The sequence below is a fragment of the Aplidium turbinatum genome, chromosome 4 (genome assembly GCF_918807975.1).
Source record: "Aplidium turbinatum chromosome 4, kaAplTurb1.1, whole genome shotgun sequence".
In the NCBI taxonomy this organism is placed as follows: domain Eukaryota; kingdom Metazoa; phylum Chordata; class Ascidiacea; order Aplousobranchia; family Polyclinidae; genus Aplidium; species Aplidium turbinatum.
In genome coordinates, this window is record NC_137475.1 from 3,294,106 (window position 1) to 3,314,081 (window position 19,976).

A 19,976-nucleotide genomic window follows, 5' to 3' on the forward strand; every position below is an offset into this window, starting at 1 on the left:
CCGGATACCACTCTCCAATTGCTTCAGTTCCACATTGTAAAGAGCTATCCGTATTTGCGCTACCTATGTTACAGTCATCGTCCAGTCACTAGACGATAACTCTAACGTACAGTAGCACTAGTCTCTAGTGTCTCTACATCTAACTTGACAGAGATGTAGATATCAATAAAGCCTGTATAAGAAAATGCGCCATTGTATAATGTAAAATGACTAACGTTATCTTATTAACTAAGCCAGATAATATGTCGTAATTGTGCTTTTTCTGCCTGTAGTGGGACAAAGCTCATATTCGGCATTGCATAAATAGTTGAGTGGCACCTACGAAACAAAATTACCTTTAGCACACTCAAAGTTTAGCGAAAAAATATTTAATTGTTAATGAAGTGCAGAATGCAAGAGCTTGTAAAGCAATTCACAAAGGTGTTGAAATTAGACAGAGAAGCTTTAATTTCAAGTGTTGTCAGGCAATTTTCTAAAATACTTCGGAAGAAAAAGTATAAAGTGGTATATGTACAAATTAACTGAATAGTAAAATATTTGCGAATGTTAATCGGGAGTTAAACCAAGCACGCTATAACTTCAAAAAAATTCTTTCATATGACGTGAACAATGAAAGCCTTTGTCCAGAATTACAAGGCAGTCAAACTATTTGTTCTGCTGACTAAAATCACTAAATTTCTCTCCAGCAGAACAAAATGTTGCCAGCACTTTTGTTTATATGATTAGCAACTGCCGCACAATACTTTTCAGGTACGCGTTGGAAGGAAGTTGGAGGTTGTTTTTGACAGATGGGTGCCCACCAGTCAAGTCGGTATGGTCAACTACACTGCAGAAGTACGAAGGGTCTGCTTGCCTTGCATGGAAGGAAACTGTGTGGGAGAATATCTCAGAAAAGATGGAATACTTTCTGGACGGGAGACAAAAGAAGAAAAGTGCAGAATTGAAAGTATAGTATGCATTGTGATTTTGTGAAGAAGGAAGCGTTCTTCATGGCTATCGGCACAAGGCTTTTTATTGAAAACAATGTTCCTTGATTTCTTAACATGCTGTAATAGCGCCGTTCAGACAAAGGCGAAGAGCACGAGGCGAAATTAAATGTACAACGAACCGCTACGGTACTGAAAACGACTATTGTCGCTTTGCGCACAGTGAGAACAAATGGCTAGAATCATCATCGTCATCATCAGCACAAGGCTGTGCACTCACTAGTGCAGCGAGCAATTACGATTCCCAAACCATAACGCTGTAGCTTCCAGTGTCGTTGGATTTTTTTTCCACAAAAATAAGAGGTAAACTAACTGGTAAATCCGGTGGTCGAATACCCTTGTGACATAAACTGGTGGTGGGATACTAACAAGCCCAGCCTTATAGACGAAATACGGTGTCTATCGTTGTCAATTCTTGCTACAATTGGCTGCCGATAAACATGCGTTGTGATACCAGGTTAAATGGAAATTTTTATGCAAAACATGTATCACTTTTTTTTAAAGTTAAGGTATAGCATTTCTTGGGAGACTTGAAAGTACAGCACAGCCTATCTTTTAATAGTGTTGTTTTAGCATATCATTTCAGGGGCTTGTGTGCAATTACATAACTTAGTTTAGCATAATTCTACCTTAGTCACTGAACTTATAATCGAACGCAATTTGCTATGTCAATCGGTGAGCAGAAAATGGCAAAACTACAAGAAGGAAAAATGGCACAGTGACATTTTCTTGTTGAATATGGAGTTGAAGGAGATACTTTTACGATTATCACGAAGAAATAATACCAACACTCTTCTTTATTCAGTTGTAATCAAAAAGAAGATTTAACTCACAATCGAGTTTCAAATAAATTGTAGTCTACACTGTTCATATTTGTACTTTGAATATTTCTTATCCTGTTAAGACCACATCGCAAAAATTGTTGTTCTAGCCATTTGTTCTCACTGTGCGCAAAGCGACAATAGTCGTTTTCAGTACCGCAGCGTTTCGTGGTACATTTAATTTCGCCTCGTGCTCTTCGCCTTTGTCTGAACGGCGCTATTACAGCATGTGAAGAAATCAAACAACATTGTTTTCAATAAAAATTACAGTTCGACAGAAGTAATGCAGTGACAATGCAATTAGATATGAAAATAATACTAGCCTATAATACTGACTTATCCAGGACTGTCAAAAGGACAAAAAAAAAAGCAAAAATAAAAAAAACATATTATGCTGCCGATTAGGGACTCCCAACCAGTCTACAAAGTGCTAATGCGACGAAAAAGACGGGAAGATGCCAAATTAAGTACGCACAGAAACTCAAGTTGCAAAAATTAGTTATGCACTTAACCGGTTATAGTCTTTCCAAAATGGTTTATTTACTGTATGTCGCTTCAGGTCAATGGCTTCTCCAAGAAGACGACAGAGAAGAGAAAAACATTCTGTCCGCAATAACAGGTTTTGGGCGAACCAATGTGAATAGTTTTGAAACTTCTGAGGTTCTGAAACAAGGACTAATTAGACTGAGAAGCAACAACAGGTAACGGACAAACATGACATTGTTGAAATTGCAGTTAATTTCAGGGTATTAGTACGCAGAGTATAGTAATCATTTAAAGTGCTCCGGTATGGGTTGATCTTATGAGTTTACCCGTTTTATGCAACACGTATAATCGGCAGTTGGTAGGTGTTAGAGACAGAAGAATCAAAAATGTCAATGAAACAACTGGAATTATGCTTATAAATCGCTGCTTTGCAAAGCTTTCTCCCCCCTGTACTTTTTGATTATGTCTTGATCCATAGACACAAAGTCTCCTGATATTTTCCATTTTCACGAGTTTTTCTGTTGGCTCTAACTGACAGATTTAGTCCATTAAAGGAATTAAAATTCTTGATTTTGTAATGTTAAAGCATCGAAAACTTGTCTAATTGATTTGATACGATTGGTGATAGTTATTGGTGAATATTTTTTGAAAGGGTGTCATTAGTGAGTTTGCATTGTACTGATATTGTTTTAGGTGCCAAATGGATAGAGACATAGCTGTGAGGCACGGACTTTCAACAGCAATTCAATTTACCAACAATATGATCTGTGGAATTGGGCATGATAGTGATGATGTAGTTGATACTTGTCAAGGGGATAGCGGGGGACCTTTAGTAAGACAAGTAAGTTAATATTCAAAAACGCTTGTCAAATCTTTTTTGATGATGGTCCAGACACAATGCATTGACTAGTAAATAACATTAAACAGATATCTGACCAACGCTATCCTCTCTATGAACACGAACCTACTCAGCCGAGACTTGAGTCACGCAGTAGCTTTGTTAAAAAGTTACACCTATTGGAACACACAAGCGCGGCAAGTGCACGATTACAACAATAGTCATTCAAGTGTGATGGAACACAATACTGTATCTGTCGGCTGCGTAGCCGAGTGGTGAGCATGTCTGCGCGACATTCGAAAGGACGTGGGTTCGACACCGCTCCAGAGCACGAGGCTGTGTCTTGACGAAAGACACTTAAAGGCATACCAAAATAAAAAAGACCAGCTGACTCGAAGAATATATGTCACTTCGCTGCTTCTTGTCGTCTGTTGTATCGCATCTGTGATCGCAGTGTAGCCTGTGTGTTATCGCAATGCGCGCAAATAAAAGCATGATTATTATTGATTATGATTATATCCTGTTATCTCAAATCCTTTCGAAAGCTTTTAACAAGCTCCAACTTTTGAGAGAAGAGACTGGTGTTGATTGAAAAGAACCCGCTGCGGAATCGGGAGAAATAAAAGCAACTTTTTTCGACAAAAGATGACTCCTGACCTAATATGTGATTGCGGCTTAGAAAATCAGATGATGAAGCACATCTTCACCAACTGCCATCTTAGCCCTTCCTGTGACGACAATTAAAATCATAGAGAATACTCTTCTTTTGTTCCCACAAGAGTGACAAAGCTTTCTGTATAACAAGCTATGAACAAATGACACAAAAAAAATCGAAAAAGGTATTTTATGTCTATTTCTTACAGTGGTTGTTGATACGCAATGATTCTTTTAACTTTGTTTAGTTTGGTTTGGATAAAAGCAATTTTCAACACACCCCTATCCCAAATTAATTTTCAAGCTCTACCAAGGAAAAGTTGAAAAACGAAACGTGTTTTTTTTAACATGTTCAGTTATATGGCGGTGCTGGAATAGCACAGCCGATAATGTGCTTGCTTTGCAATGATACCGCTCTGGCTCGCTTTCGGGAAGTGTAACCTTGTTGTTTAAAAAAAAAAACCTCTTACGATTACCAAGGAGGTAATAAATTGAGCAATGTAGTTGCTGAAGAAATAGCGGCGTGAGAATAGAAGTTGCTACTTTATTCTTTGATTGAGTTGTGCTTTCAGCAGCATGATCGTTGCTTATTTCACAATGTACTATATTATTTTTAGAGCCAAGCACTTAGTTTACTGAGAATCTTATCTCCTTATCTACTGCTGTTTGGATTAAGTATGGATACTTCTTCTTTTTGTTCCATTATATTCTCCAGGCTTAGTAGCTCATGCACAGTTTTTTTTCCTACTATCACAGTGTACACCACCTCATATGATCTGTTTAATGTGGTTATATTATGTAGATGCCTTTTTTTGAATTCGTGTGCGTGATGTTAAGTGTTGAGATAGTCAGAAGTGTTGTTCCAGTGTCGATATTTTATTTCGATAAATTAAGTCTTTAACTGCTGTATTTTTCATCAGATGTAAATAAAGTTGTAATTGCTATTCCTGATGGAGACACCATGTCAAAACTTTCGTTGTAAAAAAACATTTTTAACATAGTTTTTCTGTGAGTGTTAAAAAAAAGCACTGTGTGCTATACCTGCTAAGTCACTCGGCTTTGTGTGTTTATGATAGGCTGCAAGACAAATTTTCATTTCTTTAACCAATACTATTAGAGCCATTCTCATTTCTTCTTACTTCAACTTTGCTGTAGTATTAAAGTCACCTATTTTTGGATTCTGGCAGTTCATGATAAACTGTTGCAGTGTTCAACTCTGTAGAATGTTCTGTAGGTGCATAAACCTGTATAATGGTGTAATTTAGCATACACCCTTAGTAGTTGGAGATGCATAGTATTCCCCTAATGTACAGACGGAAGTGGTACCGCCAGGTACAGACGGGTATTGCCATAGGTAGGGTACAGACGGAAGTGGTACCGCCAGGTACAGACGGGTATTGCCATAGGTAGGGTACAGACGATCGTTACATCTCAGTGCCACAAAGTGGCGTGACATCACTCTATGAAAGTATTTTTTTAAATTTGATAAATAATAATTGTTTTTGAAATGTGTACCTTTCTTATTTTTCGAATCTGTTAAGAGTGATATTAATGAAACCGTTTTGTTCTACACAGCTGGTGGTGGTAAAAACTCTCTTTTGTTGTGGATGCACGAACTCAGCCTGCTTCCTGTTTAATGATATCTTCAGAATAACTCAGTAAGGTCTAAAGTCCAGTAAGCAAAGGCTGGCAGAAGAATTATTTACGGGTTCTAAAGTATTGAGAGTGAGAGCTTGTAAATGATGTGATTTTAACTATTTTACATCTTCGCTTCGAAGTACTGCCATAATTATTATTCCAATACAAGTCCTAAACACACCTAAAGCATATACTTGAAGATCATAAAGGTTTATTAACGTTATTTATATTTCTTGCTCAACAAACATAAAATATCAACCTCACAAAATATTAGCTAATGTAGTGTTGCTGATTTAAACTGCAGATCTTTTGGTTCTAGGCATATAGAGCATCACGATTTAAATACCATAAACGAATGTTTGTTTTTCTTTTCGTACAATACGTAGTGGGAGCTGATCGCGTTTAAGTTAGCAAACTGTCTGTATGTATATGTTTTGTATATGTTCTGTATGTGTCTGTATGTTTTGTTAATTTTTTATCGGTTTGGTTGCAGCCATGTTTTTTCGCTAAGCTGTTTGCTTGCAGGAGTGGAGTTTTCACTATTGAATCTGACGGATAGGTCTATTGGTTCGATTCCAGGTCTTTCCGAATGCTGTGTTGCATTCTTATGGGGAGTGGATCTTTCGAGTTTCATAACTTGTCATTGATTGGTGGGATCTTTTGGTTCTAGGTATATAGAGCATCACGATTTAAATGCCATAAACAAATGTTTGTTTTTCTTCTCGTACCATACGTAGTGGGAGCTGATCGCGTTTAAGTTAGCAAACTGTCTGTATGTATATGTTTTGTATATGTTCTGTATGTGTCTGTATGTTTTGTTAATTTTTTATAGGTTTGGTTGCAGCCATGTTTTTTCGTGAAGCTGTTTGCTTGCAGGAGTGGAGTTGGAGTGGAGTTTTCACTATTGAATCTGACGGATAGGTCTATTGGTTCGATTCCAGGTCTTTCCGAATACTGTGTTGCATTCTTATGGGGAGTGGATCTTTCGAGTTTCATAACTTGTCATTGATTGGTGGGATCTTTTGGTGATTTTATTGGTATATGAGGTTTCACTGTTGTTTGGAATGTTTAGGTTGATTGAACATTTCGTTGTACTTTGTTGAATCTTTTAATCAGTGGAATGGTTTTAATTCATTGTAAGGCAAAACCCATGACTTGACCGAAAAAACTTAATAAATACTGCATTTAATCATCTTGAACACTAATAAATACTGCATTTAATCATCTTGAACACTAATAAATATTGCATTTTATCATCTTTTCGGTTTATGTTGGTTTCAGTAAACCTTTATTTCACCAGGTCTTCGTTTCGCTAAAACAGTGGTTTCAGCTAAACCTTTATAGTAACGTTTGATACATGTAACTAACCTGGAGTAATAGCTTGGTCAAAACAACGTAACTTTAGGTTTATCATACAGGAATAACAGTTACGATTGTGTGTTATGATGCTTATTACAACTAAACCACACTCTATGATAATGACATGACGATACAACTCAATACACAACCACTAAATTAAGACATGCAGAACCTCCTGTTTTAGTTGTGTTCAGTTTAAACCCATGTATCTTATCATTGATAATAATTTTGATAATTACAGCTAACTTGGAAATTGTTTTTGTTGATATAGTATCGCTTAAAGATTGTAAGCATAATGGCTTGGTTAAAACAACGTAACTTTAGGTTTATCATGCAAGAATAAATTTTATATTTTTATTTTAGAGAATGCTAATACCAGCTAAACAATCAACATTTCTTTTTTACAATGAGAACACCAAATGAACAGCTATAGAGCAAATTGTTACAACATATACTTCTACAATCGGAGGACTGGAAAAAAATCAACAAACCTAGCACAATCTATATCACAAATTGTTACCTTAAGACAAGCATGAAAAAATACAAACCTGCAGAATGAGAGCTCAAATTTTGCAACACGTAATGACACCTGCTAATAAAAACACACAAACAAATCTCCAAACACAGATTTTAACGTTACAAATTATGCAACAGAAACTTGTGATATTTTGTTGTAGTTTCTTAAGCTTGTAAAAATAAAATTGCAATTTGTTGAAAATATTTTTTTAAGTTTGTAAAACAAAACATAACTATTTTTTTTATTTAAAATAATTTTTCATGTGTATGTTGTTAGAATAAAAGTTTTTAGTTTACGATTTGTCAAAACTACTTTTTAGTTTGTAAAACAAAACTTAACTATTTTTTTTTTATTTAAAATAATTTTTCATGTGTATGTTGTCAGAATAAAAGATTTTAGTTTACGATTTGTCAAAACTACTTTTTAGTTTGTAAAACAAAACTTAACTATTTTTTTTTTATTTAAAATAATTTTTCGTGTTTATGTTATTAGAATAAAACTTTATGATTTATTAAAATCATTTTTTTCAGTTTTGTAAGTTGCAGAACTAACATTTTTTAATTTCTTAAATTTTTTTTTCGTGCTAATGTTTTAAAAAGTTTTAGTTTACAGTTTGTTGAAATAATTTTGTTTTCAGTTTTAAATTATGGAACTTAAAAGTTTGTAGTTTGTTAAAAGTATTTTTCAGTTTAATAAAAGTTATGTTTGTGATAAATTTTTCGTGTATATGTTATTAGAACAAAACTTTCAGTTTACAATTTGTCAAAACTACTTTTTAGTTTGTAAAACAAAACTTAACTATTTTTTTTTTCGTGGTAATGTTTTAAAAAGTTTTAGTTTACAGTTTGTTGAAATAATTTTGTTTTCAGTTTTAAATTATGGAACTTAAAAGTTTATAGTTTGTTAAAAGTATTTTTTAGTTGTTGGTGTTTGCAATGAAAAGTTTATGATATATTAAACTTCTTTTTTTTTTCAGTTTTGTAAGTTACAGAACTAACATTTTTAATTTCTTAAAAATAATGTGTTTTTTTTTTTGTGATAATGTTTTAAAAAAGTTTTAGTGTACTGTTTGTTGAAATAATTTTTTTATTTCTCTCAAGAATAATACATCTGCTTATTTATTCTTTTTGTTTAAGATGAGGTATTTTCAGCAACTTAAAGCACACTTATGATTTGCAAACTCTTAAATTGTTTTTATAATATTAATCTAAAAAGCATAAAACACTTTTGATGTGTCACACATGAGACTTTTGAATGACAACACTGTTTACTTAGGGTTTCACCTCCATTCGGTTCTGAAGGTTTTATTGTTGAGCTGTTGGATCCGTGATCAATCCCACGCTTACATTTTTAAAACGGATTAGTGTCTTGTTTATACTATGGTCACAAGTATTTTTTTTCACATTTTCAACCACTGTTATTTTTGTTAAACACACGCATGGTTTACTTTGTAGATGCTAAAAAATTTTATACTAGTAGTTTTATGAAGCATATTACTTAAAGTGATTTCTATTTTCTACCTGCTACAACTGCAATTTAATTTCACATTCATTCTTAGCGATTTAGAGATTACTTATGTATATTCTTCCTATTCCATAAGTACAATTCATCTGTAAAGATAATGATTACCTATAACTAACTGTTTTGAAGTAACAACACAATATTTTTGAATCGTGGTAAGTTGTATTGCATAAATCAGTCTTAATGCTGTTTTATTAAAAAACATCTTTGGTAGGCTACATAGGCGTTGCATTTTGCAAACTCCAGAACCACTGCACAAGATTGTTTAAGAAACAGAAGAAGTCACGGAGTTGCATTGTTTTGATGATATACTTTGACGGGTAAAACTTTTGTAGTATTGACGTAAATTTACCATTCAAGGGTTGGTAGTTTATAAGTTTATAACACAAGATTCACTTTAGTTATAACTTAAGATTCACTTTAGTTTCCTTGTTGACTTGCATAAGTAACTAATCAATGTTGTTTTATGAACTTTCATGCAGGTTGCTGTTTCGTTAGGGTTCTTCAGTTTTATAAAGTTCAGTGCTTAAACTGTTTTGTAATTATATCTAACCTAATATGTAACCTCTAACAAATATTCCAAACTATTTTATCACATTGAAAGATGTTTTTCTAGTAACCCATTGTTTTATACGTTCTATATGCCTCTAACTTTATGTAATGATTTTTCCACATCTAGCCTACTTATAACCTAGTTTCAGTGAGGTAAGGTATATTTAAACCAACAACTTTCTATGAGTATCAATCCACAACTTAATTTTTTCACTTCAATTCATTGCTGGGTGAAAGCACACAAGCAGATCTCGGAAACAAAAGATTATTTTATACCAGTCCTAATACATTGTCTTGTATTCATCCAAACTTCAAAATTTATCTGTTACACTGATTGATTTGTATAAAAACGAACCCATAGTTTTTTAATTCCTATCAAATTCGTCTAACGAAGTGGATCTTACAACTTAATCACTTCCCTTAATTGGATGACACCCTTTAATAAACTGCTAGCATCTCCTGTTTGAAAAGCTTAGGCACCTGCTATGGCACATAATTTCATGATCACGAGTTTTCACAGTTGAATTATGACTTAAACGTCTTTGTTTTATCATAGTCAAAACATTTTTTAAATGAAATTGCAATAAACTGTTTTATGGTGTTTAAAACAGACGTAAAATAACAATGTTTAGTTTGGTCATGTGTACTGAACACTAAGTTAAGGTGTTGATCTTAAGAACCAATGAACTAGAGTCCGCGTGGGATCGAATCCCACATCTAGTATTTCGATTTTGGGTTAATGTTTAGCACTAACTTCTGTTTGTTTTGTTTCTTAACCTCACGTCAGTTGCTTGTACACACGGTTGTGGTTTTTCTTAATCACAACAAGATTCACTTTTTCACATAAAAAACATAGAAATCTAAAAATTTGCCAATAAATCCCTTTTGTTTGCTCAGATACCAACATAAATAGATGAAAAATCGCTTTACCTTTGATCTGTTTTACTATTTTCTGACAAACAATCAGGTTTTAGCAACACTTTTGCAACAACTTATTAGGTTTTTACGTGTTTTCTGGATACAATCTACTTATCACGAGTTTACTTATAATAAAAACGGCGGATAAAAATAAAGAAACTCAAGTTAGAATGATGTAACCTTCGGGATTTGCGATAATTTTGTACCTACAAAATGTCAATTTTAAAACTGAACCAAAGTTAAACACATATAACGATAACATTTTACTTGTTTATATACAAAAATACCAAAAGTATTAATTATTTCCAACCATATAACGCCATCCATTCGTTTAGAATCGACATAACCCATTTGTTTAAACAAGTCTGAACACGATTTATATGAAATTAGCGGTTTATTTTAAATCGATCACAATATCGTTTCGAATTGATTTTGTGGCAATTAAGGTTTTATTTTAGTTTTTGGTAAGTGATTATTTATTTACATGATGTAAAGGTATGATTTTGTTTTTTCATTTCACTGTGTTATTGCTTGGTAAATTTTTGTTAGCATCTCAGCCTTTTGTGTAACTTTAAGTGTTTTGTATGATCTAAATAAAAACCAAGCAATATGATACATTTCATGGTAACTTTTGAACAAGTCTAAACCGGTTTTGATAAAAATATGCTAGAAAACACATGATGATGCTTTATTAAATGACCCACGTGTATCACCACGAGCCAAACAAGTTGCAATAATTTTGTTTCACGACATCAAAAAGCTTTGTGTTCGTAGATTTTAATAATTGTTTGGTCTGTAATTGACTTAACCGGTTTGTTTACCATCAACTTACGTTTAAACATAAGAAAATTACTTGAACACTCTACTTGGATACATAGTACTATAGCATTTACGCGTGATGATTACTTTTAACAACTGCAAACCAATGATGCCAATTTATTCTACAGATCCATTAAGTAAAGATTTGTTTATCATTATCCGGCACTATTTCTATTGTCTTTTCACCATTGAATCAGTTCCTTGGACTTTTTTTGTCGTATGTTGTGTAATGTTTAATTCTTAAAAATATGTTATTTGAACATTTTCCGCTTTTATGCTTATCCTCATCTCAAACAGATTGCTTGTGAAGACCGTATATTTTAATAGTTTCCATATTTTAGTAAAAATTTCCATGTTTCATTTAACTCTTTTATCTTGTTCCTACATCTAAACTTATTGTTTGGTTCCTCCTGAACTGTCTTTTGGTCACATGTTCCTGGTGCTTCATCTTTATTACCCTATCTCACTTAGAATACACTGGTTTGTGGTTAGTCTATGTAATACCGACGTATACACTTTGTAATAGCTTTTACTTCCAGACAGTAGATTCATCCTCTTTATCTTCACTTAATCTTACAGTATAACTGCTTTAATTTCTTCCAAACACCTCTTCTTTGGTATTTCTCTGATCATATTGGACCAAAACTTAATAAGTTTACCAACTAGTTTTTCTGTCTTTACATATCCATCGTATTTTACCACCACTCGTATGTATTTTCACAGATATTAATCCAAAAGTAAAGATTTAATTTTGTGTAACATTTTCAAAATAACCTCAAACGATTATTTAAGACATGTACAAAATATCATAAAATTATCTTTCAACCTAAAAACAAGAAAGAAAGAAAAAAAAAAAAAGGTATGTCTATGCAATACTTTTCACTAAACACAGATGCAAAATTGTTAAATCACTCAGTTTTGATGATCACTGTCTGTTACACAATAACAATATATCTTTTGCTTGAGAAAAACGTTTTTTTCTTTTAGATAAGTCACATATCTGTACACACCTTTCCACAGTGATTGTCTAACAAAGTGGTGCTCCTTCCACAACACTTACTCGAGATGTTTGTGGTGATGTGCTTGTATTTAATATGATTAGGTTATGCTAACTGTAAGCCATCAAACAAATTCTAAGACAATGTAAGACTTTCACCAAAGCGCATTTGCAGAAAAACATATTATAACTAGATTATCCTATAAAAATATATCTTTCTATTATATTCTTATTACATATATATCATATTATACTATATTATACCTATTATATCATATTATACCTATAAAAATTATATAGAATACATAAAGTATTTTTCTATATAGTATATTCTAGTTTTTCTTGACAAATACGCTTTGGTGAAAGTCTTACATTGTCTTAGAATTTGTTTGATGGCTTACAGTTAGCATAACCTAATCATATTAAATACAAGCACATCACCACAAACATCTCGAGTAAGTGTTGTGGAAGGAGCACCACTTTGTCAGACAATCACTGTGGAAAGGTGTGTACAGATATGTGACTTATCTAAAAGAAAAAAACGTTTTTCTCAAGCAAAAGATATATTGTTATTGTGTAACAGACAGTGATCATCAAAACTGAGTGATTTAACAATTTTGCATCTGTGTTTAGTGAAAAGTATTGCATAGACATACCTTTTTTTTTTTTTTCTTTCTTTCTTGTTTTTAGGTTGAAAGATAATTTTATGATATTTTGTACATGTCTTAAATAATCGTTTGAGGTTATTTTGAAAATGTTACACAAAATTAAATCTTTACCTTTGGATTAATATCTGTGAAAATACATACGAGTGGTGGTAAAATACGATGTATATGTAAAGACAGAAAAACTAGTTGGTAAACTTATTAAGTTTTGGTCCAATATGATCAGAGAAATACCAAAGAAGAGGTGTTTGGAAGAAATTAAAGCAGTTATACTGTAAGATTAAGTGAAGATAAAGAGGATGAATCTACTGTCTGGAAGTAAAAGCTATTACAAAGTGTATACGTCGGTATTACATAGACTAACCACAAACCAGTGTATTCTAAGTGAGATAGGGTAATAAAGATGAAGCACCAGGAACATGTGACCAAAAGACAGTTCAGGAGGAACCAAACAATAAGTTTAGATGTAGGAACAAGATAAAAGAGTTAAATGAAACATGGAAATTTTTACTAAAATATGGAAACTATTAAAATATACGGTCTTCACAAGCAATCTGTTTGAGATGAGGATAAGCATAAAAGCGGAAAATGTTCAAATAACATATTTTTAAGAATTAAACATTACACAACATACGACAAAAAAAGTCCAAGGAACTGATTCAATGGTGAAAAGACAATAGAAATAGTGCCGGATAATGATAAACAAATCTTTACTTAATGGATCTGTAGAATAAATTGGCATCATTGGTTTGCAGTTGTTAAAAGTAATCATCACGCGTAAATGCTATAGTACTATGTATCCAAGTAGAGTGTTCAAGTAATTTTCTTATGTTTAAACGTAAGTTGATGGTAAACAAACCGGTTAAGTCAATTACAGACCAAACAATTATTAAAATCTACGAACACAAAGCTTTTTGATGTCGTGAAACAAAATTATTGCAACTTGTTTGGCTCGTGGTGATACACGTGGGTCATTTAATAAAGCATCATCATGTGTTTTCTAGCATATTTTTATCAAAACCGGTTTAGACTTGTTCAAAAGTTACCATGAAATGTATCATATTGCTTGGTTTTTATTTAGATCATACAAAACACTTAAAGTTACACAAAAGGCTGAGATGCTAACAAAAATTTACCAAGCAATAACACAGTGAAATGAAAAAACAAAATCATACCTTTACATCATGTAAATAAATAAACACTTACCAAAAACTAAAATAAAACCTTAATTGCCACAAAATCAATTCGAAACGATATTGTGATCGATTTAAAATAAACCGCTAATTTCATATAAATCGTGTTCAGACTTGTTTAAACAAATGGGTTATGTCGATTCTAAACGAATGGATGGCGTTATATGGTTGGAAATAATTAATACTTTTGGTATTTTTGTATATAAACAAGTAAAATGTTATCGTTATATGTGTTTAACTTTGGTTCAGTTTTAAAATTGACATTTTGTAGGTACAAAATTATCGCAAATCCCGAAGGTTACATCATTCTAACTTGAGTTTCTTTATTTTTATCCGCCGTTTTTATTATAAGTAAACTCGTGATAAGTAGATTGTATCCAGAAAACACGTAAAAACCTAATAAGTTGTTGCAAAAGTGTTGCTAAAACCTGATTGTTTGTCAGAAAATAGTAAAACAGATCAAAGGTAAAGCGATTTTTCATCTATTTATGTTGGTATCTGAGCAAACAAAAGGGATTTATTGGCAAATTTTTAGATTTCTATGTTTTTTATGTGAAAAAGTGAATCTTGTTGTGATTAAGAAAAACCACAACCGTGTGTACAAGCAACTGACGTGAGGTTAAGAAACAAAACAAACAGAAGTTAGTGCTAAACATTAACCCAAAATCGAAATACTAGATGTGGGATTCGATCCCACGCGGACTCTAGTTCATTGGTTCTTAAGATCAACACCTTAACTTAGTGTTCAGTACACATGACCAAACTAAACATTGTTATTTTACGTCTGTTTTAAACACCATAAAACAGTTTATTGCAATTTCATTTAAAAAATGTTTTGACTATGATAAAACAAAGACGTTTAAGTCATAATTCAACTGTGAAAACTCGTGATCATGAAATTATGTGCCATAGCAGGTGCCTAAGCTTTTCAAACAGGAGATGCTAGCAGTTTATTAAAGGGTGTCATCCAATTAAGGGAAGTGATTAAGTTGTAAGATCCACTTCGTTAGACGAATTTGATAGGAATTAAAAAACTATGGGTTCGTTTTTATACAAATCAATCAGTGTAACAGATAAATTTTGAAGTTTGGATGAATACAAGACAATGTATTAGGACTGGTATAAAATAATCTTTTGTTTCCGAGATCTGCTTGTGTGCTTTCACCCAGCAATGAATTGAAGTGAAAAAATTAAGTTGTGGATTGATACTCATAGAAAGTTGTTGGTTTAAATATACCTTACCTCACTGAAACTAGGTTATAAGTAGGCTAGATGTGGAAAAATCATTACATAAAGTTAGAGGCATATAGAACGTATAAAACAATGGGTTACTAGAAAAACATCTTTCAATGTGATAAAATAGTTTGGAATATTTGTTAGAGGTTACATATTAGGTTAGATATAATTACAAAACAGTTTAAGCACTGAACTTTATAAAACTGAAGAACCCTAACGAAACAGCAACCTGCATGAAAGTTCATAAAACAACATTGATTAGTTACTTATGCAAGTCAACAAGGAAACTAAAGTGAATCTTAAGTTATAACTAAAGTGAATCTTGTGTTATAAACTTATAAACTACCAACCCTTGAATGGTAAATTTACGTCAATACTACAAAAGTTTTACCCGTCAAAGTATATCATCAAAACAATGCAACTCCGTGACTTCTTCTGTTTCTTAAACAATCTTGTGCAGTGGTTCTGGAGTTTGCAAAATGCAACGCCTATGTAGCCTACCAAAGATGTTTTTTAATAAAACAGCATTAAGACTGATTTATGCAATACAACTTACCACGATTCAAAAATATTGTGTTGTTACTTCAAAACAGTTAGTTATAGGTAATCATTATCTTTACAGATGAATTGTACTTATGGAATAGGAAGAATATACATAAGTAATCTCTAAATCGCTAAGAATGAATGTGAAATTAAATTGCAGTTGTAGCAGGTAGAAAATAGAAATCACTTTAAGTAATATGCTTCATAAAACTACTAGTATAAAATTTTTTAGCATCTACAAAGTAAACCATGCGTGTGTTTAACAAAAATAACAGTGGTTGAAAATGTGAAAAAAAATACTTGTGACCATAGTATAAACAAGACACTAATCCGTTTTAAAAATGTAAGCGTGGGATTGATCACGGATCCAACAGCTCAACAATAAAACCTTCAGAACCGAATGGAGGTGAAACCCTAAGTAAACAGTGTTGTCATTCAAAAGTCTCATGTGTGACACATCAAAAGTGTTTTATGCTTTTTAGATTAATATTATAAAAACAATTTAAGAGTTTGCAAATCATAAGTGTGCTTTAAGTTGCTGGAAATACCTCATCTTAAACAAAAAGAATAAATAAGCAGATGTATTATTCTTGAGAGAAATAAAAAAATTATTTCAACAAACAGTACACTAAAACTTTTTTAAAACATTATCACAAAAAAAAAAACACATTATTTTTAAGAAATTAAAAATGTTAGTTCTGTAACTTACAAAACTGAAAAAAAAAAGAAGTTTAATATATCATAAACTTTTCATTGCAAACACCAACAACTAAAAAATACTTTTAACAAACTATAAACTTTTAAGTTCCATAATTTAAAACTGAAAACAAAATTATTTCAACAAACTGTAAACTAAAACTTTTTAAAACATTACCACGAAAAAAAAAATAGTTAAGTTTTGTTTTACAAACTAAAAAGTAGTTTTGACAAATTGTAAACTGAAAGTTTTGTTCTAATAACATATACACGAAAAATTTATCACAAACATAACTTTTATTAAACTGAAAAATACTTTTAACAAACTACAAACTTTTAAGTTCCATAATTTAAAACTGAAAACAAAATTATTTCAACAAACTGTAAACTAAAACTTTTTAAAACATTAGCACGAAAAAAAAATTTAAGAAATTAAAAAATGTTAGTTCTGCAACTTACAAAACTGAAAAAAATGATTTTAATAAATCATAAAGTTTTATTCTAATAACATAAACACGAAAAATTATTTTAAATAAAAAAAAAATAGTTAAGTTTTGTTTTACAAACTAAAAAGTAGTTTTGACAAATCGTAAACTAAAATCTTTTATTCTGACAACATACACATGAAAAATTATTTTAAATAAAAAAAAAATAGTTAAGTTTTGTTTTACAAACTAAAAAGTAGTTTTGACAAATCGTAAACTAAAAACTTTTATTCTAACAACATACACATGAAAAATTATTTTAAATAAAAAAAATAGTTATGTTTTGTTTTACAAACTTAAAAAAATATTTTCAACAAATTGCAATTTTATTTTTACAAGCTTAAGAAACTACAACAAAATATCACAAGTTTCTGTTGCATAATTTGTAACGTTAAAATCTGTGTTTGGAGATTTGTTTGTGTGTTTTTATTAGCAGGTGTCATTACGTGTTGCAAAATTTGAGCTCTCATTCTGCAGGTTTGTATTTTTTCATGCTTGTCTTAAGGTAACAATTTGTGATATAGATTGTGCTAGGTTTGTTGATTTTTTTCCAGTCCTCCGATTGTAGAAGTATATGTTGTAACAATTTGCTCTATAGCTGTTCATTTGGTGTTCTCATTGTAAAAAAGAAATGTTGATTGTTTAGCTGGTATTAGCATTCTCTAAAATAAAAATATAAAATTTATTCTTGCATGATAAACCTAAAGTTACGTTGTTTTAACCAAGCCATTATGCTTACAATCTTTAAGCGATACTATATCAACAAAAACAATTTCCAAGTTAGCTGTATTTATCAAAATTATTATCAATGATAAGATACATGGGTTTAAACTGAACACAACTAAAACAGGAGGTTCTGCATGTCTTAATTTAGTGGTTGTGTATTGAGTTGTATCGTCATGTCATTATCATAGAGTGTGGTTTAGTTGTAATAAGCATCATAACACACAATCGTAACTGTTATTCCTGTATGATAAACCTAAAGTTACGTTGTTTTGACCAAGCTATTACTCCAGGTTAGTTACATGTATCAAACGTTACTATAAAGGTTTAGCTGAAACCACTGTTTTAGCGAAACGAAGACCTGGTGAAATAAAGGTTTACTGAAACCAACATAAACCGAAAAGATGATAAAATGCAATATTTATTAGTGTTCAAGATGATTAAATGCAGTATTTATTAGTGTTCAAGATGATTAAATGCAGTATTTATTAAGTTTTTTCGGTCAAGTCATGGGTTTTGCCTTACAATGAATTAAAACCATTCCACTGATTAAAAGATTCAACAAAGTACAACGAAATGTTCAATCAACCTAAACATTCCAAACAACAGTGAAACCTCATATACCAATAAAATCACCAAAAGATCCCACCAATCAATGACAAGTTATGAAACTCGAAAGATCCACTCCCCATAAGAATGCAACACAGTATTCGGAAAGACCTGGAATCGAACCAATAGACCTATCCGTCAGATTCAATAGTGAAAACTCCACTCCAACTCCACTCCTGCAAGCAAACAGCTTCACGAAAAAACATGGCTGCAACCAAACCTATAAAAAATTAACAAAACATACAGACACATACAGAACATATACAAAACATATACATACAGACAGTTTGCTAACTTAAACGCGATCAGCTCCCACTACGTATGGTACGAGAAGAAAAACAAACATTTGTTTATGGCATTTAAATCGTGATGCTCTATATACCTAGAACCAAAAGATCCCACCAATCAATGACAAGTTATGAAACTCGAAAGATCCACTCCCCATAAGAATGCAACACAGCATTCGGAAAGACCTGGAATCGAACCAATAGACCTATCCGTCAGATTCAATAGTGAAAACTCCACTCCCGCAAGCAAACAGCTTAGCGAAAAAACATGGCTGCAACCAAACCGATAAAAAATTAACAAAACATACAGACACATACAGAACATATACAAAACATATACATACAGACAGTTTGCTAACTTAAACGCGATCAGCTCCCACTACGTATTGTACGAAAAGAAAAACAAACATTCGTTTATGGTATTTAAATCGTGATGCTCTATATGCCTAGAACCAAAAGATCTGCAGTTTAAATCAGCAACACTACATTAGCTAATATTTTGTGAGGTTGATATTTTATGTTTGTTGAGCAAGAAATATAAATAACGTTAATAAACCTTTATGATCTTCAAGTATATGCTTTAGGTGTGTTTAGGACTTGTATTGGAATAATAATTATGGCAGTACTTCGAAGCGAAGATGTAAAATAGTTAAAATCACATCATTTACAAGCTCTCACTCTCAATACTTTAGAACCCGTAAATAATTCTTCTGCCAGCCTTTGCTTACTGGACTTTAGACCTTACTGAGTTATTCTGAAGATATCATTAAACAGGAAGCAGGCTGAGTTCGTGCATCCACAACAAAAGAGAGTTTTTACCACCACCAGCTGTGTAGAACAAAACGGTTTCATTAATATCACTCTTAACAGATTCGAAAAATAAGAAAGGTACACATTTCAAAAACAATTATTATTTATCAAATTTAAAAAAATACTTTCATAGAGTGATGTCACGCCACTTTGTGGCACTGAGATGTAACGATCGTCTGTACCCTACCTATGGCAATACCCGTCTGTACCTGGCGGTACCACTTCCGTCTGTACCCTACCTATGGCAATACCCGTCTGTACCTGGCGGTACCACTTCCGTCTGTACATTAGGGGAATACTATGCATCTCCAACTACTACCCTTTAAGTTTAAGTAGCGTAAAACGGTCGTAGCCTATAAATGTCCTTGACAGCATTTTACTGATTATTTGTCCATTATTACGCCAACACCATGTTCATACTTTTTGACCAGATGAAACCTTTTTTGTGAATTTGAGCTTGTCCATTTCAGCAATTAATAAAATGTTAATGCTCACTTTTTTCATTTTTTTAACCACATCGTCTAGCTTTACTTCTGATAAAGACTGCGTACAACCCATGTTGCAATTTTATTGAACAAATTGTTTTTTCCAGTAGCAGATTGACGACTGGGGAGGGCCTGGCG

At 32.2% G+C, this 19,976-nt stretch overlaps 1 protein-coding gene across 1 annotated transcript in view; it reads left to right on the top strand.

Moving 5' to 3' along the window:
• The first annotated feature begins 2,993 nt into the window (after positions 1-2,993).
• The window catches only part of LOC145768379 (transmembrane protease serine 9-like), a 46,923-nt gene continuing 29,940 nt past the window's right edge, over positions 2,994-19,976 (top strand). The window contains exon 1 of the mRNA XM_082579863.1: positions 2,994-3,134. Within this exon, the coding sequence (XP_082435989.1) occupies positions 2,994-3,134 (141 nt within the window). The remainder of the gene's footprint in view (positions 3,135-19,976) is intronic.